At 42.4% G+C, this 27,786-nt stretch overlaps 1 protein-coding gene across 8 annotated transcripts in view; it reads left to right on the top strand.

The window, feature by feature from the left end:
- LOC115152405 (membrane-associated guanylate kinase, WW and PDZ domain-containing protein 2) overlaps positions 1–27,786 on the top strand; it is a 325,515-nt gene that overhangs the window by 278,801 nt on the left and 18,928 nt on the right. For all 8 annotated transcript variants that reach the window (XM_029697255.1, XM_029697256.1, XM_029697257.1 and 5 more), the window contains 3 exons: positions 4,377–4,569; positions 6,199–6,450; positions 11,157–11,342. In XM_029697255.1, the coding sequence (XP_029553115.1) occupies positions 4,377–4,569; positions 6,199–6,450; positions 11,157–11,342 (631 nt within the window). The remainder of the gene's footprint in view (positions 1–4,376; positions 4,570–6,198; positions 6,451–11,156; positions 11,343–27,786) is intronic.

Consider the following 27,786-nt stretch of genomic DNA (forward strand, 5'->3'; position numbering starts at 1 on the left):
GCGCAATCCACTGTCTCATCAGCCAAGCAATCTATAAACTTGATCTACACTATAAAAAGCATCTAGATATTATCTCCCATTACTTTTAGACAAACATTTAGTTTTCAACAGCGGAGATTTGTATAAACCTTGCTGTCTGTCTTTCCGACTTTGCAGCATTATTTCAATATTCAAATTTGATCTCCAGCTGTCCCATAGTAATGAACGTGTCGGGAGTCGGGATGAGACAGACAGGCAGGCAGCATTTCTCAACCAGTCGAAATCAGGAATCAGATAGCATAATTTTTATGGATATACAGTATACAAAGAAATGTCAATTGAAAAAAGGTAAAACGAAACAAAGTGCAGCTTTCCAGCTTTAGTTTGAAGTGATTGTGTTAGCTTTGTTGTTGGCTAGCTCGTCTGAACAACAGTGTCCTGATGAGTGAGCAAATTTTCTATGCCAGGTGAAATCACGCCTCATTAGCTCATTGTTATGGATGTATCCAAATAAATGTCTCTATAAAACAGCTTATGCAAATGCAGATATTGTTATACTGGCTGCACTTTTTGACGGGACTGTAAGTTAGCTGTAGTTGACTAGCTAGCAAGCAAGGTATAAGAATGTTGTCAGCCAGTATGGCAATGGAACATTTCAAAGTAAGAACTGGGTCACGTCCATAGATACAGAACAAAAACACTGAACGACTGGGTCGCGTCTCTTTTAAAACCTGTTTAGGATAGGGGGCAGTATTTTCACGGCCGGATGAAAAACGTACCCGATTTAAACTGGTTACTACTCTTGCCCAGAAACGAGAATATGCATATTATTAGTAGATTTTGATAGAAAACACTCTGAAGTTTCTAAAACTGTTTGAATGATGTCTGGGAGTATAACAGAACTCATATGGCAGGCAAAAACCTGAGAAAATTCCAAGCAGGAAGTGGAATGTTTGAGAATTGTAGTTCTTCTTTTGATTCTCTATCGAAACTACAGTATCTGTGGGGTTACGTTGAACTTTCTAAGGCTTCCATTGGCTGTCTAAAGCCTTCAGAAAGCAGATTGAGCCTTCTCCTGTCTCTGGGCAGAGTATAGTAGCTCAGTTTCTCAGTGGTCTGCCTGGGGACAAAGAGATTGCATATGCGCATTCCCGCGAGCATGCTGTTTTTTCTTTTCCTCCTTGAATGAATACACTATTGTCCGGTTGGAATATTATCGCTATTTTACGAGAAAAATACCATTAAAATTTATTTAAACAGCGTTTGACATGCTTCTAAGTACGGTAATGGAAACTTTTGACTTTTTGTGTCTCGAAATGCGCTCGTGCATTACCCTTTGGATAGTGACCTGAATGTACGAACAAAACGGAGGTATTTGGACACAAATATGGATTATTTGGAACAAAAACAACATTTCTTGTGGAAGTAGCAGTCCTGGGAGTGCATTCTGACGAAGATCAGCAAAGGTAATACAATATTTCTAATACTGAGTTTAGTTTGCCCCGAACTTGGCGGGTGTCAAAATAGCTCGCCGTGATGGCGAGCTATGTACTCAGAATATTGAAAAATGTGCTTTCGCCGAAAAGCTATTTTAAAATCTGACACAGCGATTGCATAAAGGAGTTCTGTATCTATAATTCTTAAAATAATTGTTATGTATTTTGTCAACGTTTATGATGAGTATTTTTGTAAATTCACCGGAAGTTTTTGGTGGGAATACATGTTCTGAACATCACACGCCAATGTAAAAAGCTGTTTTTGGATATAAATATGAACTTGATTGAACAAAACATACATGTATTGTATAACATAATATCCTAGGAGTGTCATCTGATGAAGATAATCAAAGGTTAGTGCTTCATTTCGCTGTGTTTTGGGTTTTATTGACATATATGCTTGCTTGGAAAATGGCTGTGTGATTATTTTGGTCTATGTACTCTCCTAACATAATCTAATGTTTTGCTTTCGCTGTAAAGCCTTTTTGAAATCGGACAATGTGGTTAGATTAACGAGAGTCTTATCTTTAAAATGGTGTAAAATAGTTGATTGTTTGGAAAATTGAATTGTGGTATTTTAGTTGTTTTTGTATTTCGCGCCATGCGATTCCATTGGCTGTTGCCTAGAGGTCCCGCTAGCGGAACGCCTGTCCACAACAGGTTTTAACTGAACCGATAGACCAACCAGCCAGCTTGGGTACCAACTCTAGATTTGTTTTGGGACTATATCTTGTGGAAGGATGAAATATTATGAATAAATTCATCAAAATAACATTTTTTCTGAAAATATGTCAATCATTATTTGAATATGTTGGTAACCTGTTGTATAGAAGTGATAATGCCCTCGAAGCCGGTGTTTGGAGGAGATATTGACACGACTTCGTCTCAGGCCTAACAACACCCGTGCCAATATATCCTCCAAACACCGGCTTCTCGAGCATTATCACTTAAGTAATACACACCTAACACCACAATATCCAACTACACCATAATGCACACCTAATGTCATCTTACACACATCTAACCAACTCAGAGGTCCATTATTATATTTTTTCTTAGACCAAACTGATTTCAAATCAAAATGCAAGTTATAGATCTGTCATTCTCATTGAAAGCAAGTCTTATAAGCGGTACAGTGGGGGAAATAAGTATTTGATTCCCTGCTGGTTTTGTACATTTGCCCACTTACAAAGAAATGATCAGTCTATAATTTTAATGGTAGGTTTATTTGAACAGTGAGAGACAGAATAACAACAAAAAAATCCAGAAAAACGCATGTCAAAAATGTTATAAAATGATTTGCATTTTAATGAGGGAAATAAGTATTTGACCCCTCGGCAAAACATGACTTAGTACTTGGTGGCAAAACCCTTGTTGGCAATCACAGAGGTCAGACGTTTCTTGTAGTTGGCCACCAGGTTTGCACACATCTCAGGAGGGATTTTGTCCCACTCCTCTTCACAGATCTTCTCCAAGTCATTAAGGTTTCGAGGCTGACGTTTGACAACTCGAACCTTCAGCTCCATCCACAGATTTTCTATGGGATTAAGGTCTGGAGACTGGCTAGGCCACTCCAGGACCTTAATGTGCTTCTTCTTGAGCCACTCCTTTGTTGCCTTGGCCGTGTGTTTTGGGTCATTGTCATGCTGGAATACCCATCCACGACCCATTTTCAATGCCCTGGCTGAGGGAAGTAGGTTCTCACCCAAGATTTGACAGTACATGGCCCCATCAAATGATGCGGTGAAGTTGCCCTGTCCCCTTAGCAGAAAAACACCCCCAAACAATAATGTTTCCACCTCCATGTTTGACGGTGGAGATGGTGTTCTTGGGGTCATAGGCAGCATTTCTCCTCCTCCAAACACGGCGAGTTGAGTTGATGCCAAAGAGCTCCATTTTGGTTTCATCTGACCACGACACTTTCACCAGTTGTCCTCTGAATCATTCAGATGTTCATTGGCAAACTTCAGACGGCATATATATGTATTCTTGAGCAGGGGGACCTTGCGGGCGCTCCAGGATTTCAGTCCTTCACGGCGTAGTGTGTTACCAATTGTTTTCTTGGTGACTATGGTCCCAGCTGCCTTGAGATCATTGACAAGATCCTCCCGTGTAGTTCTGGGCTGATTCCTCACCGTTCTCATGATCATTGCAACCCCACGATGTGAGATCTTGCATGGAGCCCCAGGCCGAGGGATATTGACAGTTATTTTGTGTTTCTTCCATTTGCGAATAATCACACCAAATGTTGTCACCTTCTCACCAAGCTGCTTGGTGATGGTCTTGTAGCCCATTCCAGCCTTGTGTAGGTCTACAATCTTGTCCCTGACATCCTTGGAGAGCTCTTTGGTCTTGGCCATGGTGGAGAGTTTGGAATCTGATTGATTGATTGCTTCTGTGGACAGGTGTCTTTTTTACAGGTAACAAGCTGCGGTTAGGAGCACTCCCTTTAAGAGTGTGCTCCTATTCTCAGCTCGTTACCTGTATAAAATACACCTGGGAGCCAGAAATCTTTCTGATTGAGAGGGGGTCAAATACTTATTTCCCTCATTAAAATTCAAATCAATTTATAACATTTTTGACATGCGTTTTTCTGGATATTTTTGTTGTTATTCTGTCTCTCACTGTTCAAATAAACCTACCATTAAAATTATAGACTGATCCTTTCTTTATCAGTGGGCAAACGTACAAAATCAGCAGGGGATCAAATCCTTTTTTCCCCCACTGTACATCCGTTCTATATGCAATAGTTTTTTGTTGGTTTGGTTTTTTATTTTTTGCTACGAAACGTTTTGCGACAGTGTGGCCCACTGAACACGTCCCATAGAATTCAACTATGTTTATTTATTCCCACCCAGCACACCTATAAATGTGCTGCTAATATAGATTGTCTTTGAACAGATTGTGATTGGGGCGATCATAGAGAACACTCCTGCAGAGCGAGATGGACGTCTTCGACCTGGGGACGAGCTCATCTCCGTGGATAAGATGGTGGTTGCTGGGAAACCACACAGATACGTGATCGACCTGATGCACGCCGCTGCACACAACGGTCAGGTCAGCCTGAAGGTCCGGAGGAGAGTCCACTTCCTCAGTGAGTAGTATTCACTACAACGTATACACTAATCACTACTATACTATGTAGTACACTATACACACACAGTATACCAGTGGCGGTCAGTGCCATTTAAGATGGAGGATGATTTTTTTTCATGTGCATGGCCTTATTTCTATTACAGCTTATTGGATGACTGTCATTCATATTCCATTACCCAGTTTAATGTAACAGTGATAGGTTTAGACTACTATATGATACTCAAATGTTCTCCATACCCATTATGATGTTGCTACAACTTAGCCTATGAATGAAAGTTTACAATGTAGGTGCACACAGGTCAAGAGAAAGATTTGAGCTGACAGACAGTGACACATTCAATACCGCCTTGCACACTCTTGCCTGCATCTAGCTGATATAGGGTGTAATCATTAGTCCAACAGTTGCAAATTAGAGTTTCTATTGCACAACTTCAGGTATGTTCATCTCCGTTTTGTTTCATTTGTTTCCGTTTAAGATTTTTTTTCAACAGAATTGGCGGAATTAATACACCCCTGATCATGTGCAAACACAGTTCACTTTCATAGCATCCACGCTTTATTCCTTCTCGTATCTATGTGCTCTCCTCCTCTCACCTTGTCCATTCACTTGTGGACTTCAATGCACAAACACATCAGCTGTATGTGACAAGGCAAAAAACCTTTCCAAGCCAAACCATATCATAACCATTACACACAGCCTACATCGTTGTCACCATATTAGCTAAAGTAAAGTGATAGTCAACATATCTAATATAACTAACGCCTCATTAAACCTGATACAATCATCCAGTAACGTTACAGTGTAAGCAGGACTCTGATGGCAATAAATTAGTAAAAGCTTACCTTGACTTGGAAGAGTTCCAGTGTTGTGTTGGATAGTGTTTGAGTAGGCTAAACTAGCTAGCTGCATTTGCTCGCTAAGTAAGTGAAACTGAAAGTGAAAAGTGACTCTCTCTCTCTCTCGCGTCTCCTTCATTTTCGAAGAAATTAATTTGTTCAAAACTTTTCAACTATTGTTTTTCCTCTCACTTTCAGTCAACTACTCTCCACATTTATGCACCGCAGTCCTAGCTAACTGTAGCTTATGCTTTCAGTACTAAATTCATTCTCTGATCCTTTGATTGGGTGGACAACTTGTCAGTTCATGCTGCAAGAGCTCTGATAGTTGTTGTCATAATTACTGTGTAAGTCTATGGAAGGGGGTGAGAACCATGAGCCTCCTAGGTTTTGTATTGAAGTTAATGTACCCAGAGGAGGACGGAAGCTAGCTGTCCTCCAGCTACACCATACTTCTACCCTACAGAGTGCTGTTGAGGCTACTGTAGACCTTCATTGCAAAATAGTGTGTTTTAATAAATACTTTTTTGACGTGATTATATTTAGTATAGTTTTGTCTAAAAAGTATAAATGTTTTATGATTTTTGCTCTTATGAAATTCACTGAGGATGGTCCTACCCTTCCTCCTCTGAGGAGCCTCCACTGCACTATATACATTATACAATGGCCAGATCAGGCTGACGGTCAGGAGGAGAGTCCACTTCCCTGGTGAGAAGGGTACGTAGCATAGAGGGGGTAGAAAAAAAGTCACCTTCAACATCTCTCTCTCGATTTCTGCTGCCCTCTGTAGATGAGGTTTTAGGGGTGAACGGCCGTAGCCCTGGCTACGTGTCCACGCAGCACAATTCCCCACCCAGCGACGTTGCCTCAGCTTCCTGTCCCGTAACCCCCGGCAATGTCCCGCCACCATCCACCACCTCCCCTCCGGAGGGCGCCGTCCCCCTGCATACCAGTGATGTCATCATCCACCGCAAAGAGAACGAGGGCTTCGGCTTCGTCATCATCAGCTCGCTGAACCGACCGGAGAACACAGCTGTCATCAGTGAGTCACACGATGTCTCTCAAGTGCCGTAGGAATAGAATCACCAGAGTAAAACTACTAAAGTAACTCTATTTCTATGTCTTTTGCTAAGGGTTATTCTGGAATAAAACAGAATGGGTGCTCCAATTCCAAGTAACAGTCCATTATGTAGTAGACCATTTGGAATTTTCTGTTAATTGATAGTTACACAACACCACTCCATGTGTTTTAAAGTTAGCCAAGAGGGGAGATAAACCTTTTGCCATGATATTAGAACACTTGTAATAACTCAGAAAACATTACACTTCTACAACTACCTCTCCTTCTTGGCCAGTCCTCACCCTTCGATGTTTGCAGATCTGTGAGGTAGAAGCAATATGGTGGAATCTTTAGCACTACACTGTGGTAAATATATACAGTACCTATCCAGACCCTTCAGACAAGCTAACATCAAGGGGTTATGGCCAAGGGGTAGGGCAGGGTTGCCCAAACTCGGTCCTGGGGACTACAAGCGGTTCGTCGAGGAGGCATTCTCCTATTTTCATTCCATGTTTTCTACTATCTGTGATAAACACGCCCCTCTCAAAGTACCGGGTAAGAGGTTGAGACAATCCCTGGTTTACAGTGGAATTATCTGATTTGATCCTAACATCTCAAATGAGGCTGTGAATGAAACTGCCGAATGCCGACCTATGGTTAATCTATAGAATTCTATCAAAATTGTTCACAGTCGCTGCTGTCCTTGTTTGTTCCTAAGGTTAGAACTGAGATGGGAAAACAATATTTTTCCCATAACACCCCTTCATCCTGGAACATGCTTCAAAATATATTAAAGTTAGGGGAGTTAGTGTCCTTGCCTGTTTTTAAGACTGATCGATGACTGTTTTTGACAGCTGCAGTTGTTTTAAATCTACAAATGTATCTGTAACTTGTGACACTTTTGTATTTTATATAATGGCGCTGGGGGTTATGGCTGCCGTTTTAAAGTCTCCTAAACAACTGTGCTATATATTTTTTTTGCGTTGTTTGTAACTCATTTTGTACATAATGTTGTTGCTACCGTCTCTTATGACCGAAAAGAGCTTCTGGATATCAGAACAGCGATTACTCACCTCGAACTGGCCGAAAATGTTTCTTTAATGAGTATGACCTGAAGGATATACTGCTTTGTCAAGGCCCAAATCCCCATCATCAGCATTAAGAAAAGACAGAGGAAATGGGGGGGGGGGGCGGGGTGCCTTTTAGGAATTCGCAGATGAGTAGGTAAACCACCACTTCCCTCCGTATTATTGGCCAACGTGCAATCATTGGAAAACAAACTGGACGATCTACAATTAAGACTATCCTACCAACGGGACATTAAAAACTGTAATCTTATGTTTCACCGAGACGTTGCTGAACGACGACACAGATAATAATAAGACGAGGGGCGGGGCTGTGTCTGTTTGTCAATAACTGCTGGTGCGCAATGTCTAATATTAAAGAAGTCTCAAGGTATTGCTTGCCTGAGGTAGAATACCTCATGATAAGCCGTAGACCACACTATCTACCAAGAGGGTTGTCAACTATATTATTAATAGCCATCTATTTACCAACACAAATCTATGCTGTCGCTAAGACACTGAACGAGTTGTATGAGGCCATAAACAAACAAGAAAATTCTCATCCAGAAGTGGCGCGCCTAGTAGCCGGGAACTTAAATCTGTTTTGCCTAATTTCTACCAGCATGTCACATGTGCAACTAGAGGGGAAAAAAACTCTAGAACACCTTTACTCCACACACAAAGACGCATACAAAGCTTTCCCTCGCCCTCCATTTGGCATATCTGACAATAATTCTAATCTCCTGATTACAAGCAAAAACTAATGCAGGAAGTACCAGTACCAGCTCAATACAGAAGTGGTCAGATGACGCAGATGCTACGCTACAGGACTGCTTTGCTAGCACCGACTGGAATATGTTCTGGGATTCATCCAATGGCATTGAGGAGTATACCACCTCATTCACCGGCTTCATCAATAAGTGCATCGACGACGTTGTCCCCACAGTGACTGTACGTACATTTCCCAACCATAAGCCATGGACTACAGGCAACATCCGCACCAAGCTAAAGGATAGAGCTGCCGCTTTCAAGGAGTGGGACACTAATCCAAACGCTTATAAGAAATCATGCTATGCCCTCAGATGAACCATCAAACAGGCAAAGCATCAATACAGGACTAAGATTGAATCCTACTACACTGGCTCTGACACTCGTCGGATGTGGCAGGGCTTGAAAAATATTATGGACTACAAAGGGAAACCCAGCCGTGAGCTGCCCAGTGACACGAGCCTACAAGATGAGCTAAATGCCTTTTATGCTCGCTTCGAGGCAAACCACACTGAAGCATCCATGAGAACACCAGCTTTTGCAGGGGACGATGTGATGGACTTCCTGATGTGCCACCCCCAGGTGGTAAGGGTAGGCAACAACACATCTGCCACGTTGGTCCTCAACACTGGAGCCCCTCAGGGGTGCATTCTTAGTCCCCTCCTGTACTCCCTGTTCACCCACGACTGCGTAGCCCGACTCCAACACATCATTAAGTTTGCTGACAACACAACAGTGGTTGGCCTGATCACCGACAACGATGAGACAGCCTGCAGTGTGGTGCCAGGACAACAACCTCTCCCTTGATGTGAGCAAGACAAAGTAGCTGATCATGGACTATATAAAAAGGAAGGCCGAAGTGCTCCCCATCACTGTCCCTTTGATCTGGAGGAAAAAGTTTCCTCTGAAGAGAAGGCATTTAAAGACATTATCAGGAAGCACTGGTACATTACTGATACTGACCCACAATTGAAACCCATTTTTAAATATCCCCCATGTATGGTTTTTAAAAGACACCCAAATCTGAGAAATATAGTGGTTAAATCTGATTACCCACCAGAGAAAAGTGTTAGGTTCTAATTTTTCTGAGTAAATAACTCACATACACTAGAGAAGCTTAACCAAATGTAATTATTTCCAAAGGGTTGACACAGCTGTGTTCAGACAAAAACATGTTTCCACCACTACAAGTGTGTATACATATATATATATATATATATATATTATGGTTTGACAGGAAGAGGGTATTAGGATAGTGAACCATCATTTCTCCCTTCAGGGGATCTGACTTCAACCTCTCCATCACCGAATCCGCAGAAGTCCATCTGCTTCCCCTATAGCAATCCTGTGACTTCCTCCCGTCCACCCAACACATTCCAAAGCCATCTGTCTTTCTACAGAGAACCATTAACCTCTGACATAACAACCAGTCTCTTCCACTCCTTTATATACTATGCTTATGCATATAACAATGTTCAACGTTTACCATGAATCCAACAAAAGGGAAACTTTGTTGGACAAGGTTCCAGAGGGTAATTACAAATGTGGCCAATGTGCTCAATGCAGCTTTACGTACAAATGCAACTAATTTACCCACCCCCGCACAGGACAAAGATTTAAGATCAAGGGCTTGATTACCTGCATGTCCACCAATGTTATTTTCATGTTGAAATGTCCCTGTGGTCTGTCTTACATCGGGAAAATCTGTAGAAGCCTTAAGACACGAATCAATGAGCACCGCAGCAATATACGGACAGGTGAGACAAAAATACGGTTACTGCTCATTTTGTACAAGCTGGATATCCTATTAACTCTCTGAGATACATTGAAATAGAAATGGTCAATATGTCACGCAGGGGAGGGGACATTGAGAGGAAACTTCTTCAAAGGGAATATTTTTGGATCCACAGGCTCAACACACTGTCTCCTCTTGGCCTTAATGAGGAGTTTGACTTGAATCCGTTTTTATAGTTTTTTTTCATCCTAATTGAATATTGTATGTGAATTATTGTAAATATTGATTACATTCCCTGTGTATGAACATATATTTTGATACATTGAATGTTAATATTGTGAAACTGTTATACATTTTTTTACCTCCTGTTTCAGGAAGTGATGTCACTGAGTACTGCCCCTATATATAGGACCTTCCACCCCCACCTGGGATATGGATGCATGATGAAGACCTAAGGGTCGAAACATTGTTAATAAATATCACCTGGGAGCATGAGCAGCAGTGTGCAGCGTTTTCCTTTATGTTTCCATGAGTTTGCCTACAGCTCCAGCACCTGTGGAAAGTACCTGGATGTGTGTATGTTCTTCAGCTTTTGTAACTTTTTTTTGTCAGCTGCCCAATGGGGCAAACTCGGAGTAGGCTCAAGTTGTGTGACTGCTCAGTGCACTTTGTCAATCCCTGTGCATATTTTGGTTTTTGCCCTAGCACTATACAGCGTATTCAAATGATCAACTCATCATCAAGCTTTGATTATTTGAATTAGCTGTGTAGTGCCTAGGGCAAAAAGCAAAACGTGCACCCCTTGGGAACCCCAGGACCGAGTTTGGGAAAACCTGGTGTAGCGATAGGGAGTGATTTGAGACCAATAGACGTTAAAATGTTTCTTCTGTAATATGCTCCCACAGTGGTTTGTTGAGAATCACACAAGACATTTCAGTCCCACTGGGATGTTCTTCAACTACCCAGTGTGATCAAAACATTCTTGTTTGTGTGTGCATCTCAATAAACCACCAGGGGGCAGATTTACGGACAGTACTTTCATTTACAATGTATTTTCTGTCCAGCACTTGACAAGTTTATTCACATATTTGCCAAAACATTGATTCTACTCCCCCTACTAGCTGTGCCCCACAAGATTGGGCGTATCATCGAGGGCAGCCCAGCGGATCGCTGCGGCCGCCTGAAGGTTGACGACCGGATCCTGGCCGTCAACGGGCAGTCCATCATCAGCATGCCCCACGCCGACATCGTCAAGCTCATCAAAGACGCCGGACTCATCGTCACCCTGCACATCATACCGGAGGAAGGTGAGTCAGAGAAAATGAGAGAGAGCGGAGGGATGGAGGGAGGGAGAGAAGGAGAGAGGGAGAGAGAACAAAGAATAGGGAGGGAGGGAGTCAGAGGATATGAGAGAGAGAGAGGAGAAGGGGATGGCGTGAGGGAGGGAGGGAGGGATAGAGAGGGAGAGTAGCAGTGAGTGGAAGAGAGATCTAAAGAAAGAGTAAGTACTCACATGGAATGACCAGAAATTGCTGTCTCTAGATGGTCCAGACTATTACAGTATACCTCTGGCTTATTATCATTATGCTGACCCTACTTCTCTTGAGCAGGTTAAGCTGGACTCGCCATTCAAACTATACATTATTCAACAGACTCGAGCATTTATACATTTTGACAAAATAATTGCATTTTGCTCCTGTACCAACAAAAGAAAGAACCAATTACGTGTGCAAAGCTGTCCTCAAGGCAAAGGGTGGCTATTTGAAGAATTTAATTTGTTTAACACTTTTTTGGTTACTACATGATTCCATATTTGTTATTTCATAGTTTTGATGTCTTCCGTATTATTCTACATGTAACGTCTGCTTCCAATTCACACTCTCAAACGCATAGATCCCCTGTACGCAGCTCACTCTCCAGATCCCAATCACCTGAATTCTGATCACCTGTTCACACCTGTATGTAATTTACACACTCTATTTAGTTCAGTTCTTTGCACCCTAAATTGTGAGGTATTGTTTGTTTTGATACATGTTCTATTCGGAGCTCTGTTTATTTCCATATTAGTCCTCCTGTGTATTGTCGTTTTTGACCATCCACACTAACGAGGTCTTTTTGCCTGTACTTTTGCCTATCAGATTTCCTGTCATCAAACTCTTGCCTGCTCTCCCAGACTACGTTATTATTATTTTCCCTGCCTGTACTGTTACCTTCTGCCTGTCCCTGGACCAGGCTACTTGCCTCCTCCTGTGGTCCTTTACCGATAAACTTCTGCTGTGTCCTGTGCTTGAAACCAGCACTGTTTCCCATCGTTCTCATTATACTACAATGTAGAAAGTAGTACAAATAAAACCCTTGAATAAGTAGGTGTGTCCAAACTTTTGACTGGCACTGTATATAATCCTTGAACAGGATTATCTATTTTGGATGCAAGTTGAATGGAATTGATGGAGAGAGAGAGAGACTGCGATAGAGTGCTCGTGTATGCACTGATTTAATGCAACGATACCCGAGTTAGTAGCTGTTTTAAATAGCTGCAGCTACAATTAAAGAATCTTCTTTACAATAAAAAAATACAGTGACCCCGAAAGCCAGATGGAGACGTGTAAATTAGACGAGCATTCAGTCCTTATGTTAGGCTACTGTACGCTGTAGAAAAAAGGGTTCCAAAAGGGTTCTGCGGCTGTCCTGATAGGAGAACCCTTTTTGGTTCCAGATATAACTATTTTCGGTTCCATGTAGAACCCTCTGTGGAAAGAGTTCTACCTGGAACCAGACGGGTTATACCTGGAAGCAAAAGGGGTTCTTCAAAGGGTTCTTCTATGGGGAAAGCAAAATAAACCTTTTTGGTTGTAGATTGCACCCTTTTTTCTAATAGTGCAGTATAGGCTATACTGCACACAAGAAAAAGACGTTACCTGGATGAGATGAATTGCTCTCTTACTGAGATGAGCTATCTGTCCCCACCCTGAGCGTTGATGATTGATCATGTAGATGGCAGAGAGAAGCCAGATTTACACATCACATCACAGTGTTCATATACAGTGCATTCGGAAAAGTATTCAGACCCCTTGACATTTTTTACATTGTGTTACATTACAGCCTTTTTCTAAAATGGATTAAATAGTTTTTTTCCCTCATCAATCTATATACCATAATTTCTGGACTATTAAGCGCACCTGAATATAAGCCGCACCCACTGAATTAAAAAATTGTTTTTATTTTGAACATAAATAAGCCGCTTATGTCTATAAATCGCAGGTGCCTACCGGTACATTGAAACAAATGAACTTTACACAGGCTTTAACGAAACACGGCTTGTAACAAAAATAAATAGGCTTTAATTAACGAAACATGGCTTGTAACAAAAATAAATAGGCTTTAACGAAACACGGCTTGTAACAAGAAATACAAAATTTGTAGTAAGCTTTAGTTGTCTTTTTGCACTGAGTCGATTCCTCACGCTGCTGTTTCCAACGTCTTATCATCGATTCATTAAGACCAAGCTCATGACTACCGTAATCAGAATGATGGGAAGTTTGAGAGCGCTCGATATAATCTAAACAGTAAACAAAAAAGTTGTTTGACCTTAACCCGTTCAGCAATTTCATTAGTCTAATGAAAGCTTCATGCCGCCAAAAAACTGAGCACGTCATTTCACCACATTTTGAAAGTGGGAAAAATTCATATATTAGCCGCGTCATTGTTTAAGCCGCGAGGTTCAAAGCGTGGTAAAAAAGTTGCGGCTTATAGTCCGGAATTTACGGTACAATACCCTTTAATGACAAAGCAAAAACCTTTTTTAACATTTATTTGAAGAAAAAAACCTCACATTCACATAAGAATTCTGACCCTTTATTCAGAACTTTGTTGAAGCACCTTTCGCAGCGATTACAGTCTCAAGTCTTCTTGGGTATGACGCTACAAGCCTGGCACGCCTGTATTTGGGGAGTTTCTCCCATTCTTCTCTGAAATTCCTCTCGAGCTCTGTCAGGTTGGATGGGGAACATCGCTGAACAGCTATTTTAGACGTTCGATCAGGTTCAAGTCCGGGTTCTGGCTGGGCCACTCAAGGACATTCAGAGACTTGTCCCAAAGCCACTTCTGCGTTGTATTGGCTGTGTGCTTAGGGTCATTGTCCTTCTGGAAGGTGAACCTTCGCCCCAGTCTGAGGTCCAGAGTGCTCTGGAGCAGGTTTTTAGCAAGGATCTCTCTGTACTTTTCTCCGTTCATCTTTCTCTTGATCCTGACTAGTCTCCCAGTCCCTGCCTCTGAAAAACATCCCCAGAGCATGATGCTGCCACCTTCACTGTAGGCATGGTGCCAGGTATCCTACAGACATGATGCTTGGCATTCAGGCCAAAGAGCTCAATCTTGGTTTTATCAGACTAGAAAATCTTGTTTTTATTGGTCTGAGAGTCCAATCGGGCTGTCATGTGCCTTTTACTGAGGAGTGGCTTCCGTCTGGCCATTCTACCATAAAGGTCTGATTGGTGGAGTGCTGCAGAGATGGATGTCCTTCTGGAAGGTTTTCCCCATCTCCACAGAGGAACTCTGTCAGAGTCAAATTCCTGACCAAGGCCCTTCTCCCCCTATTGCTCAGCTTGGCCGAGCGGCCAGCTCTAGTAAGAGTCTTTGTGGTTCCAAACTTGTTCCATTTAAGAATGATGGAGGCCACTGTGTTCTTGGGGACCTTCAATGCTGCGTAAATGTTTTGGTATCCTTCCCCAGATCTGTGCCTCGACGCAATCCTGTCTCAGACCTCTACACACAATTCCTCCAACCTCATGGCTTAGTTTTTGCTCTGACATGCACTGTCAACTGTGGGACCTTAAATAGACAGGTGTGTGCCTTTCTGAATCATGTCCAATCAATTAAATTTACCTCAGGTGGACTCCAATCAAGTTGTAGAATCACCTCAAGGATGATCAATGGAAACAGGATGCACCTGAGCTCAATTTCGAGTCTCATAGTAAAGGGTCTGAATACCTATATAAATAATGTACTTCTGTTTTTTTTATTCATACACTTCTAAAAACCTGTTTTCTCTTTGTCAGTATGGGTTATTGTGTATAGATTAATGTGGAAAAAAATAATAATTTCATCAATTTCTTTTGTAAAGTAACAAAATGTGTAAAAAGTCAACTTTCCGAATGCACTGTATATCAATTTATTATAATCCACATAATTCAAACGGAATGAGCTGTAACAAGAGGAGAGACTGCATATACTAAAGAAAATAATAAAGAATGTGTCTTTAACCCTGCATTATTATATAACTCATTTTGAACGAAATCCAGGAATGAGTGAGTCACTTAGACCTATGCTTCTGATTCTGTTGCCTATTTGAGTGTTGTTTTTTTATATCCTACTGATTCTGTGATCACCAAGCCTCATGCATCCGCAGAATGTAGGATAAAACCACTTTACCATTCTGTCTGTTTTGAAACTTTGCTGTGCTGTATTAATGGATTTTCCAATTTGGTTAATTAAAACAGATTTTCTGGTATTACTTATCATTTATTTAGTGCTGTTTACACTGTTCCAAACAGGCAGAAAAATAATATTGTAATCTATTTTATTAAAAATATATATTTCACCTTCATTTAACCAGGTAGGCCAGTTGAGAACAAGTTCTCATTTACAACTGCGACCTGGCCAAGATAAAGCAAAGCAGTGTGACACAAACAACAACACAGTTAAACATGGAATAAACAAACGTACAGTCAGTAACACAATAGAAAAAGTCTATATACAGTGTGTGCACATGGCGTAAGGAAGGTAAGGCAATAAATAGGCCATGGTGGCAAAATAATTGCAATTTAGCAAATAAACATTGGAGTGATAGATGTGCAGAAGATGCATGTGCAAGCAGAGATACTAGGTGCAAAGGAGCAAAACAAGAAATAACAATATAGGGATGAGGTAGTTGGGTGGGCTATTTACAGATGGGCTGTGTACAGGTGCAATGATCGGTAAGCTGCTCTGACAGCTGATGCTTAAAGTTAGTGAGGGAGATATAAGACTCCAGTTTCAGTTATTTTTGCATTTCGTTCCAATCATTGGTAGCAGAGAACTGGAAGGAAAGGCGGCCAAACGAGGAGTTGGCTTTGGGGATGACCAGTGAGAAATACCTGCTGGAGCTCGTACTACGGGTGGGTGCTGCTATGGTGACCAGTGAGCTGAGATGAGGCTGGGCTTTACCTAGCAAAGACTTAGAGGACCTGGAGCCAGTGGGTTTGCTAATGAATATGAAAGCGAGGGCCAGCCAATGAGAGCATACAGGTCGCAGTGGTGTGTAGTATATGGGGCTTTGGTGACAAAACGGATGGCACTGTGAAATACTACATCCAATTTGCTGAGAAGAGTGTTGGAGAATATTTTGTAAATGGTATCACTGAAGTCAAGGATTGGTAGGATAGTCAGTTTTACGAGGGTATGTTTGGCAGCATGAGTGAAGGAGGCTTTGTTGTGAAATAGGATGTCGATTCTAGATTTCATTTTGGATTGGAGATGCTTAATGTGAGTCTGGAAGGAGAGTTTAGAGTCTAACCAGACACCTAGTTATTTGTAGTTGTCCACATATTCTAAGTCAGAACCGTCCAGAGTAGTGATACTAGACGGGCAGGCGAGTGTGGGCAGTGATCGGTTGAGAGCATGAATTTAGTTTTACTTGCATTTAAGAGCAGTTGGAGGCCACAGAAGGAGTGTTGTATGGCATTGAAGCTCGTCTGGAGGTTTGTTAACACAGTGTCCAAAGAAGGGCCAGAAGTATACAGAATGGTGTCGTCTGCATGAAGGTGGATCAGAGAATCACCAGCAGCAAGAGCGACATCATTGATGTATACAGAGAAAAGAATTTGCCCAAGAATTGAAACTTGTGGCACCCCCATAGAGACTGCCAGAGTTTCGGACAACAGGCCATCCGATTTGACCCACCGAACTCTATCTGAGAACTAGTTGGTGAACCAGGCGAGGCAGTCATTTGAGAAACCAAGGCTGTTGAGTCTGCCGATAAGAATGCAGTGATTGACAGTCGAAAGACTTGGCCAGGTCGATGAAGACGGCTGCACAGTATTGTCTTTTATCGATGGCGGTTATGATATCGTTTAGGACCTTGATCGTGGCTGAGGGGAGGCTTGGGCAAGTTGCTGTGGGTGGTACAGAGCTGTTGACCGGGGTAGGGGTAGCCAGGTGGAAAGCATGGCCAGCTGTAGAAAAATGCTTATTGAAATTCTCGATTATCGTAGATTTATTGGTGGTGACAGTGTTTCCTAGCCTCAGTGCAGTGTGCTGCTGGGAGGAGGTTCTCTTATTTTCCATGGAATTTACAGTGTCCCAGAACTTTTTAGAGTTTATGCTACAGGATGCAAATTTCTGTTTAAAAAAGCTAGCCTTTGCTTTCCTTACTGCCTGTGTATATTTGTTCCTAACTTCCCTGAAAAGTTGCATGTTGCAGGGGCTATTCGATGCTAATGCAGTACGCCACAGGATGTTTTTTGTGCTGGTCAAGGGCAGTCAAGTCTAGAGTGAACCAAGGGCTAGCTCTGTTCTTAGTTCTACATTTTTTCGAATGGGGCATGCTTATTTAAGATGGTAAGGAAAGCACTTTTAAAGAATAACAAGGCATCCTCTACTGATGGAATGAGGTCAATATCCTCCCAGGATACCCAGACCAGGTCGATTAGAGAAAGGCCTGCTCGCTGAAGTGTTTTAAATCAAATCAAAGTTTATTTGTCACGTTCGCCGAATACAACAGACCTTACAGTGAAATGCTTACTTACAGGCTCTAACCAACAGTGAAAAAAGGTATTAGGTGAACAATAGGTAACCTGTTACATCTAGGGGGCAGTATTTTCACGGCTGGATAAAAAACGTACCCGATTTAATCTGATTATTAGTCCTGCCCAGAAACTGGAATATGCATATAATTATTAGCTTTGGAGAGAAAACACTCCAAAGTTTCTGAAACTGTTTGAATGGTGTCTGTGAGTATAACAGAACTCCTATGGCAGGCAAAAACCTGAGATGCTTCTGTTCAGGAAGTACCCTGTCTGAACATTTCTTGCCCTTCTTGATTCTCTCTATCGTTTACAAAAGATCTCTGCTCTTACGTGACACTTCTCACGTCAACAATGGAGTCTCACAGCCCGGGAAAAACAGGAATGATGTCATTCAAAGCCCTGGCTGAAGCACACGAGAGCAAAAGCTGAGTGGTCAGTCAATGGACTAAGCCTTAGGCGCGTGACACGCCCCGCCCCCGGCTTTCGGTTTTTTCCTCAGTTTACAGACAGGCAGATTCCCGGTCGGAATATTATCGCTTCTCTACGAGATAAATTGCATAAATATTGGTTTTAAACAGCGGTTGACATGCTTCGAAGTACGGTAATGGAATATTTCGAAATTTTTTGTCATATTTTGCGTCATGCTCGTGGCCGAGATTTAGCGTTGGGATAGTGTCTAGAACGCACGAACAAAACGTCGCTGTTTGGATATAACGATGGATTATTTGGGACCAAACCTACATTTGTTATTGAAGTAGAAGTCCTGGCAGTGTATTCTGATGAAGAACAAGCAAGGTAAGAACATTTTTCTTATAGGAAATGTGATTTTGGTGAAGGCTACACTGGGTGGGTGTCTAAATAGCTAGCCCTGTAACGCCGGGCTATGTACTTACATTATTGCAAAATGTGCTTCATCCGAAAAGCTATTTTAAAATCGGACATATCGAGTGCATAGAGGAGTTCTGTATCTATAATTCTTAAAATAATTGTTATGCTTTTTGTGAACGTTTATCGTGAGTAATTTAGTAAAATCACCGGAAGTGTTCGGTGGGAATGCTAGTTCTGAACGTCACATGCTAATGTAAAAAGCTGGTTTTTGATATAAATATGAACTTGATTGAACAGACATGCATGTATTGTATAACACAATGTCCTAGGTGTGTCATCTGATGAAGATCATCAAAGGTTAGTGCTGCATTTAGATATGGTTTGGGTTTATGTGACATGATATGCTAGCTTGAAAAATGGCTGTGTGATTATTCCTGGCTGGGTACTCTGCTGACATAATCTAATGTTTTGCTTTCGCTGTAAAGCCTTTTTGAAATCGGACAGTTTGGTTAGATAAAGGAGAGTCTTGTCTTTAAATAGCTGTAACATAGTCATATGTTTGAAAAGTGTAAGTTTTCGGATTTAGAGGAGTTTGAATTTCGCGCCCCGCCCATCATTGGATATTGGAGCAGACGTTCCGCTAGCGGAACGTGTAGATGTAAGAGGGTAAGTAAAGAAATAAAAACAACAGTAAAATAGACAGTGAAAAATAACAGTAGTGAGGCTATAACAGTAGCGAGGCTACATACAGGCACCGGTTAGTCGGGCTGATTGAGGTAATATGTACATGTAGATATGGTTAAAGTGACTATGCATATATGATGAACAGAGAGTAGCAGTAGCGTAAAAGAGGGGTTGGCGGGTGGTGGGTGGCGGGACACAATGCAGATAGCCCGGTTAGCCAATGTCCGGGGGCACTGGTTGGTCGGGCCAACTGAGGTAGTATGTACATGAATGTATAGTTAGTGACTATGCGTATATGATAAACAGAGAGTAGCAGCAGCGTAAAAGAGGGGCCAAATCTTTTTAGTTTCCTGAGGGGGAATAGGCTTTGTCGTGCCCTCTTCACGACTGTCTTGGTGTGTTTGTACCATTCTAGTTTGTTGGTGATGTGGACACCAAGGAACTTGAAGCTCTCAACCTCCTCCACTACAGCCCCATCGATGAGAATGGGGGCGTGCTCGGTCCTCTTTTTCCTGTAGTCCACAATCATCTCCTTAGTCTTGGTTACATTGAGGATAGGTTGTTATTCTGGCAGCGTTTGACAGTGATGAGGGGTGGTCGTTTGACCTCGGACCCATTACGGACGCAGGCAATGAGGCAGTGATCGCTGAGATCCTGGTTGAAGAGAGCAGAGGTGTATTTAGAGGGCAGGTTGGTCAGGATGATATCTATGAGGGTGCACATATTTAGGGTTGTACCTAGTAGGTTCCTTGATCATTTGTGTGAGATTAAGGGCATCTAGCTTAGATTGTAGGACAGCCGGGGTGTTAAGCATATCCAAGTTTAGGTCAACTCACAGTACAAACTCTGAAGATAAATGGGGGCAATTAATTCACATATGGTATCCAGGTCACAGCTGGGGGCTGAGGGGGGTCTAGAACAAGCGGCAACAGTGAGCCTTGTTTCTGGAAAGATTTTTAAAAGTAGAAGCTCGAACTGTTTGTGCACAGACCTGGATGGCATGACAGAACTCTACAGGCTATCGCTGCAGTAGATTCAACTCCACCCCCTTTGGCAGTTCGATAAACAGCCCTTCCAACTACCTCATCCCCATACTGTATTTATTTATTTATCTTGCTCCTTTGCATCCCAGTAACTCTACTTGCACATTCATCTTCTGCACACCTACCATTCCAGTGTTTAATTGCTATTTTGTAATTACTTCACCACCATGGCCTATTTATTGCCTTACCTCCCTTATCCTACCTCATTTGCACATACTGTATATAGACTTTTTCTACTGTATTATTGACTGTATGTTTGATTATTCCATGTGTACCTCTGTGTTGTTGTATGTGTCGAACTACTTTGCTTTATCTTGGCCAGGTCGCAGTTGCAAATGAGAACTTGTTCTCAACTAGCTTACCTGGTTAAATGAAGGTGAAATAAAAATAAATAAAATAAAATATCTTGGCGGAAAAGGTTGTAGTTGGGGATGGAAATTTCAGAATTTTTGGTGGCCTTCCTAAGCCAGGATTCAGACATGGCTAGGACATCAGGGTTGGCGGAGTGTGCTGAAGCAGTGAATAAAACAAACTTAGGAAGGAGGCTTCTGATGTTAACATGCATGAAACCATGGCTTTACGGTTACAGAAGTCAACAAATGATAGCGCCTGGGGAATAGGAGTGGAACTGGGGGCTACAGGGCCTGGGTTAACCTCTACATCACCAGAGGAACAGAGGAGGAGGAATTTAATAAGGCATTTTGAGGGGGACTGAGGGCTCTACAGTGAAATAAAACAATTAGAACTAGCCAAGACAGCAGTAGACAAGGCATATTGACATTAGAGAAAGGCATAAAGCAATCACAGGTGTTGATCAGGAGAGCTAAGACAACGGGTAAATGGCAATGAATGGGCAGAGGTGGTCAGTTGGGTACATACAGGACCCGAGTTCAAGGCTGGGGTCGACAGGTAAACAAAATAAGGTACCGTGTTATTGAAACAGTCCAGGGGGCATCAGCTGTGTAACCGAGTGATCATAGGGTCAAAAGAGCAGCAATAGGTGAGTCAGGGTGCCGTTTGGTAGTCACTACTGCGCTAGGCGAGCAGGGGACACAGCGTTCAGAAAAGCTAGTGGACCGGGGCCAGTAGATGGTTCTTCGGCAACATCGTAACAGAATAGACCACATCGGGTGATCACGTTGGCAGTCCAGTCGTGATGAATCGGCGGGGCTCTGTGTCGACAATAAAGGGTCCAGGCCAGTTATCAAAGGAGGTATTGTAGCCCTAGAATTAGCTGGTATATGGGTCTAGCTCGAGGCTAGCTCAAGGCTATCTGGTGCTTGCTTCGGGACAGAGGTGTTAGTTGTTTGCAGCTCGCTAACTGCGATGATCTGGTGTAATGATCCAGAGCGGCAGGAATCTGGTGACATGGTAGAGAGAAGCAGTCCGATATGCTCTGGATTGATATCGCGCTGTGCAGACTGGCAGGTGTTGTCCGAGCTAAGGCTGGCTGGTGGCTGCACTTGTTTGTTAATCAAAAATATATCTTTGACAATGATTTTACCTGAGGCCTAATTCACATGATATGTCTACAATACTTATATCCACTAGGCTAATAAATAATCACATTTTTCCTTTCGATTATTTAATTAACCTATATCATGTTATTTCAGTTTATCCCGTTGGAGCATATGCCAAAGCAGTTTGGAGTTGTTGAATGGGATTGACAAAATGTATTAACATTGAATTTGAATGAACTGAATGATTAGGAGAAAGAAAAAGAGGGTGATTGAATTTAGATCAATAGTGTAAGAATTGCTATTCCTCTGTTCCGCTCGCACACTTTGTCAGAAGAAGCTGTGACTGGACTGTATGTAGCCTATTACTTACTAAAATTGTTGTTACACTGTAAGGTTTGTATTATAAGAGTAACAAATGTTCTGTTATATTACATTATATTCTTAAAATATATGTGATGACTGAATATACGCAAGTGATGTCTAGTAAATTACCAAGTTGATGGCGAAGCCATAAAGCCTCGGCTACTAGCCACAGATAAAAAATAAATAAAGATTTAACATTTTCAAGACTTGAGCTATTTAATGTATGTGTTTTATTTACCACATTTACTTGTGGAATGTTATGGAATTGTCACGGCTATCGAAAGGAGCAGACCAAAGTGCAGCGTGGTTGTAGTTCCACATTTTATTAAATCCGTGAAACTTTGCAATACATAAATAACTGAATTAACAAAACAAACCGTGACTCAGAGAGAAACAAACACTACTGAAAATATAATAACCCACAAACCCCAGGAAGAAAAATCCCTACTTAAATATGATCTCCAATTAGAGACAACGAGGACCAGCTGCCTCCAATTGGAGATCAACCCCCAAAAAAACAACGTAGAAATAGAAAAACTAGAACTTAAACACAGAAGTACAAAACATAGAAAAACACAAAACACCCCCTGTCACGCCCTGACCTACTCTACCATAGAAAATAACCTCTTACTATGGTCAGGACGTGACAGGAATAGATGGCAACAATAAAAATAATAATCTGGTGGCATTTGTTGAGAGTCAGGCAGAGAATGGAGTAAAAGTGCATTGTACTGTAAGTACGCAACAAGGCTGTGGGCCAGGTATAAATGGTTTTAGCAGCCTTTGCAATAAATTGGAATACAAAAGAAGCCATCGACCCTTGATGGGCTATGAGCAGAACAATAGGCTCTTGCCGAGTTTAGGGACTTTACATTTATTAATGAGTATTTTGTAACACTTGCACTGTTTTCTAACCACATTTTCTAACCGCTCTCCTCGCCTCCTCCTGAAAACCAATTGGAGAAGGTTAGGGGGAGGGACCTCTAACCTTCTCATCCAATGGGTTTTGAGAAGGAGACGAGCAGAGAGGATGCAACAAATCAAGGAAATGCAATTGCGATTCTCCCAAGGACAGAGGAAGCAAGTATTTAACAGCTATTACAATTTTTTGACAGTGCCAGACTGACTGACTGAGCTACCATAATACCATGGCCTGTTCAGAAACCACCCCTAGACCCTACTGCCCAGATTTTAGACACTTGTGGAAATCTGAGCGGGACTGTTGGGTGGTTACATGGTGAAATCTCCACCTTACCCTCTGATATCAAATCACATTTTATTGGTCACATACACGTGTTTAACAGATGTTATTGCAGGTATAGCGAAATCCTTACAGGCTTGGTAGTATTGCTTAGACCTGTCCGATTCTTTTTAGATCTCCAGAAGTGTCCAGGGGTAAGGGTTGTTTCTGGACAGGACCCCGCAACTCTTCGGGTGTGTGGTGGACCTACAGCACGACACTTGAGGCATTGGTTGGATGTTTAAGTCCAGTGCTATACACACACTGATTTGCATAGGTGTAAACTGGACACCCACGGTGCCCTATCAGGCTGATCAGACAGGTCTGGGTAGCTGGAGACCTGCTGTAAAATGTGAAATTATATTTTTTACTTGTCTACTATTCACACCCTTGCTTCATTCCAGCTAGTTAGATGTGCACCCACTGACTAACTATAGCTAGGGCATATTTTTAATCTAGCAATCGATACTGTTGTTTTGGCTTTATAGCATAATTTAATAGGATTAATCATGGTTAACTAGGATACAGTATAGTATATCAGTTAACCATTTACAGTAACAGCAGTTCATTAATAAGTCAATACACACTAAATCTTATGTAGAAATTGAGAAATCTTATCTTGGCACTGTGGCACTGTATGGGTGTTGTGTAGCCCAAACTGTTCGGACGCTATAGACAGAAGTTGGCAGATAGGCTAACCATTTACAGTAACAGTAGTCAGTTAATAAGTCAATATGGTATGGGCAACTATTAACCCATTAGAGTCTAAGCCCTGTCTAAAATGTAAAAAAAACGATATCTCTAGCTTAAATTTACAGATTTTTATGGGGATTTTTTATAACGCTAACTAGGTTTCCGTGGGGGTGCAGACATCAACCTCAGGGGGTTAATCAATTAATTCATAGATAATAGATTCATAAATGGCGTTAGAAGGGTGACCTACTTTGAAAGGACAGGAAGTGTTGGCTGTACACTTGACCAGGCATTCCACATTTAACCCCACACATATTTGAACATCAAAATATCAAGTTGTTTTTTGGTTTTATATGTAAAAACGAAAAACAAGCAACTTTAAAAAAAATGATTTATTGAAGCGCTAATAAACAGACCGTTTTCACCTTCCCGATTGCTCCATTTTAACTCGGAAAACAAATGATCAAAACTTACACAGACCGTAGTCTTACCTCAAGAATCTTGATTTAATGTTGTCGATGAAATAGGCTAATAATTTTGACCAACATAACAACATAGACACCAAAATGTTCTGTCAATCCTCGAGATCAACATTAATTCCAGCACTTTGGCTGTTGTTAAATCGCGTGCAGTATCACACAAGCTCTTTATCACTTGACTGTCATTCAGAAATGTTTTCCTTTCCTGAATCAGCTGATGTTAAGCAATAATGACCCCACATAACTAAACAGCTAGACATAAAACGCAATCAAATAACTATTATGCATAATTATTGAAGAACCTGTTAATGACGGTATCGATTTTTTTAATTAATCATATTTACTCTTTCTGTTTGAAGCATTGGATTTTGCAATCACATACATTATTTTGGATATGTGTGGTCATGAAACTGTTTTCACACGTAGGGAGATACGAGATTACAGTACACTTCCGAGATCTCCATACAGGACAAGAGTCTGACAGCAATATCCAGGAATTTCACAGGATCAAGGTCAATGTGTAATTCAATTGTTTGTAAATGCTTAGTATATGATATAACAACAAACAACTGTGTCATAAATGTAAGGAAAGAAAGGTAGTGTTTTATGTCACACGATATTTGCCAAATCTGTAAAGACTCCAAGCATGAGAAAGGGTTTAAACAGTCATGAATTATATTAATGTATGTTCCCCCTTTATATCTTAATGTATTCACAAAAAAATTATAATTATTATTAATTACTGTTTAATAGCTCCAAACAGCTCCACTATAAGAAATGCTCACTTATACCCTAGTTTACTAGTTTACTAGAGTTGTGGAAGTTGACCTCATACTCTAGAGTGAAAAAGAGAAAAACCTGTATAAATAATGTCTGTTAGTGGTCGAGGGAAAGAGAAAAAGAGAGGCGGAAAGAAAGAGACAAAGAGAGAAAAACAGACAGAGCTAGAACAGCCTCTACATCTCTGGAGACTAAAGTGTAATTTCCTTTCCTATGACATGTTCATTTTTCAATTAGTTCCCGATTTCTCCTGCTCCCGCTGTTCGGGACACACTGTTGTTTCGAGCAACTGTTGCTATGAAACTGCTCCATTACTAGCACAACACATCTCTGTTAAGCTTTCTGAGTGGCGCAGCGGTCTAAGGCATTGCATCGCAGTGCTTGAGGCATCACAACAGACCTGGGTTTGATTCCAGGCTGTGTTGCAGGGACCTCCCGTTATATCGACGTCCCACAGCACTCTATTGACTCCTTGTGGCGGGCCGGATGCATGCACGCTGACTTCGGTTGCCAGTTGCAAGGTGTTTCCTCTGACACTTTGGTGCGGCTGGCTTCCGTGTTGAGCAAGCAGTGTGTCAAGAAGCAGTGCGGCTTGGCAGGGTTGTGTTTTGGAGGATGCATGGCTCTCGACCTTCGCTCTCCCGAGTCTGTATGGGAGTTGCAGTGATAGGACAAGACTGTAACTACCAATTGGATATCACGAAAATTGGGGAGAAAAACAAAACATTTAAAAACTCTGTTGTTACCATGTGTGGCAGACCAGGGGGTTTCGTCAAGATGTTTACACAGATCAGACACGAACAGAGTTGGATTACCTCGGTTTCAAGAGTGTCTATTTAAGTAACATCCGAAAATAAAAGAATAGGTCTCCTCCAGGAGATCTTCTCCGGGATACCGTGTTCTGGGCCCCGAGGTCTTGCTGTATCCTGGGGGAGAACAAAACTGAGCTCCCTCCGTTATCTCTGGCACTGAGCACAACTATACGGGAGTAACCTCTCTTCCCCCAGTCCCCTCTCCCATGTGCTGCCCTTCTGGCAGCCTTATGGGACTTGTCCAGCTGGTGAACAATCAGCCCCTTGTTTACTCACCAACCACAATCATCCCCAATTAGTCCTGGCCGGAGAGCCCATCGAGGCCTGGCAGGTCCAGCAGAGGGAGCCATCGCCTCATGATGTAGACTCCGTCTGTCAACAGGCCTCGATGAGTCTCCCTCTGGTGCCCCCCCTCCCCTTAGCTCTAATGGGGAGGGGGCTGTTGTCAGTGCGACGTATGTCTCATTTCTTGACGGGGCATCCCATGCTTTTCACCTGACCTGTGCACAACAGAAAAAGAGAAGCGTTGAAGGGACAAGAACCACCTGGTGACCATGCCAACGCCTGTTTGGCTTGCTGCACGCGGCCTCGTTGTTGATTCCCCTGGGCCTGCTCCATCTCCGACCTCCTCAACGGTGGTTCAACTCCCACCAGCTGCACCCAGCCGCCAGCTGCGGGTGACCGCACAATGCCTCAGGGCATTGTTGAGGTGGCGCTCTCACTCCTTTCTCTCAGTTTCTGGTGGAGATGCTGAGGATGTGCTGCCGGGAGCTGGTCAGCACAGACGCCTCCCAGATTGGCTGGGGGGGTGGGACCAAGGGCGGCTGTTGGCTACCCACTTGCAGCAGCAGGCACATCAATACACTACAGCTCCGAGCTGTACTGCTGGCACTGCAGTCTTTCCTTCCACATCTGAAGGGAAGACATCCTGGTGAGAACGAACAACACCAGAGTGGTCGCTTACATCAACCATCAAGGTGGACTGAGGTCCCTGGCCATCCAGACCAGGGGACCATGGTCTGTGACCAGGGTGAAGTGGGTATCCAAAAGGTAATACTTGAGAGTGTCTAGCGCCCACTTCACGCTAGGCACTCTTTCTCGACAATAGAGTACCTTTTCTCTCTGGGTATTAGCTTTCGGCTTATGATGGGGTGCTCCTCCCCATCGTGTACCTAGGACAAGACGTCCCTTAGTCCTGTTTCGCATTGCGTCCGTCTTGACTAACATCAGCACCTGGAAATCGGGTGTTACGAGATTCGGATGGGAGCACAGTGCTTCCTTCAGGCGCCTGTACGCCGCTTTGGTCTCGCCCGTCCATTTCGGTGTTTTGGTTAGATCGGTAAGGGTTGGAGTCTATAGCCACAAAATTGGGAATAAACCAACTGTAGTATCCTGCGAGTTCCAGGAAGGACTTGACCTGTGTCTTGGTCTGTGGAATAGGCCAGTCATGTACCGCTTGGACCCTCCTCTCCTGGGGCTTGACGTCCCCCCATCTGATCAAATACACCAGGTACTCCACCTCCTCAAACCCTAGTTTGCATTTCTTGGGGTTTGCTGTCAACCCGGCTTGCCTGAGCATGTCCAG

The sequence above is a fragment of the Salmo trutta genome, chromosome 17, assembly GCF_901001165.1.
Source record: "Salmo trutta chromosome 17, fSalTru1.1, whole genome shotgun sequence".
NCBI classification, from domain to species: Eukaryota; Metazoa; Chordata; class Actinopteri; order Salmoniformes; family Salmonidae; genus Salmo; species Salmo trutta.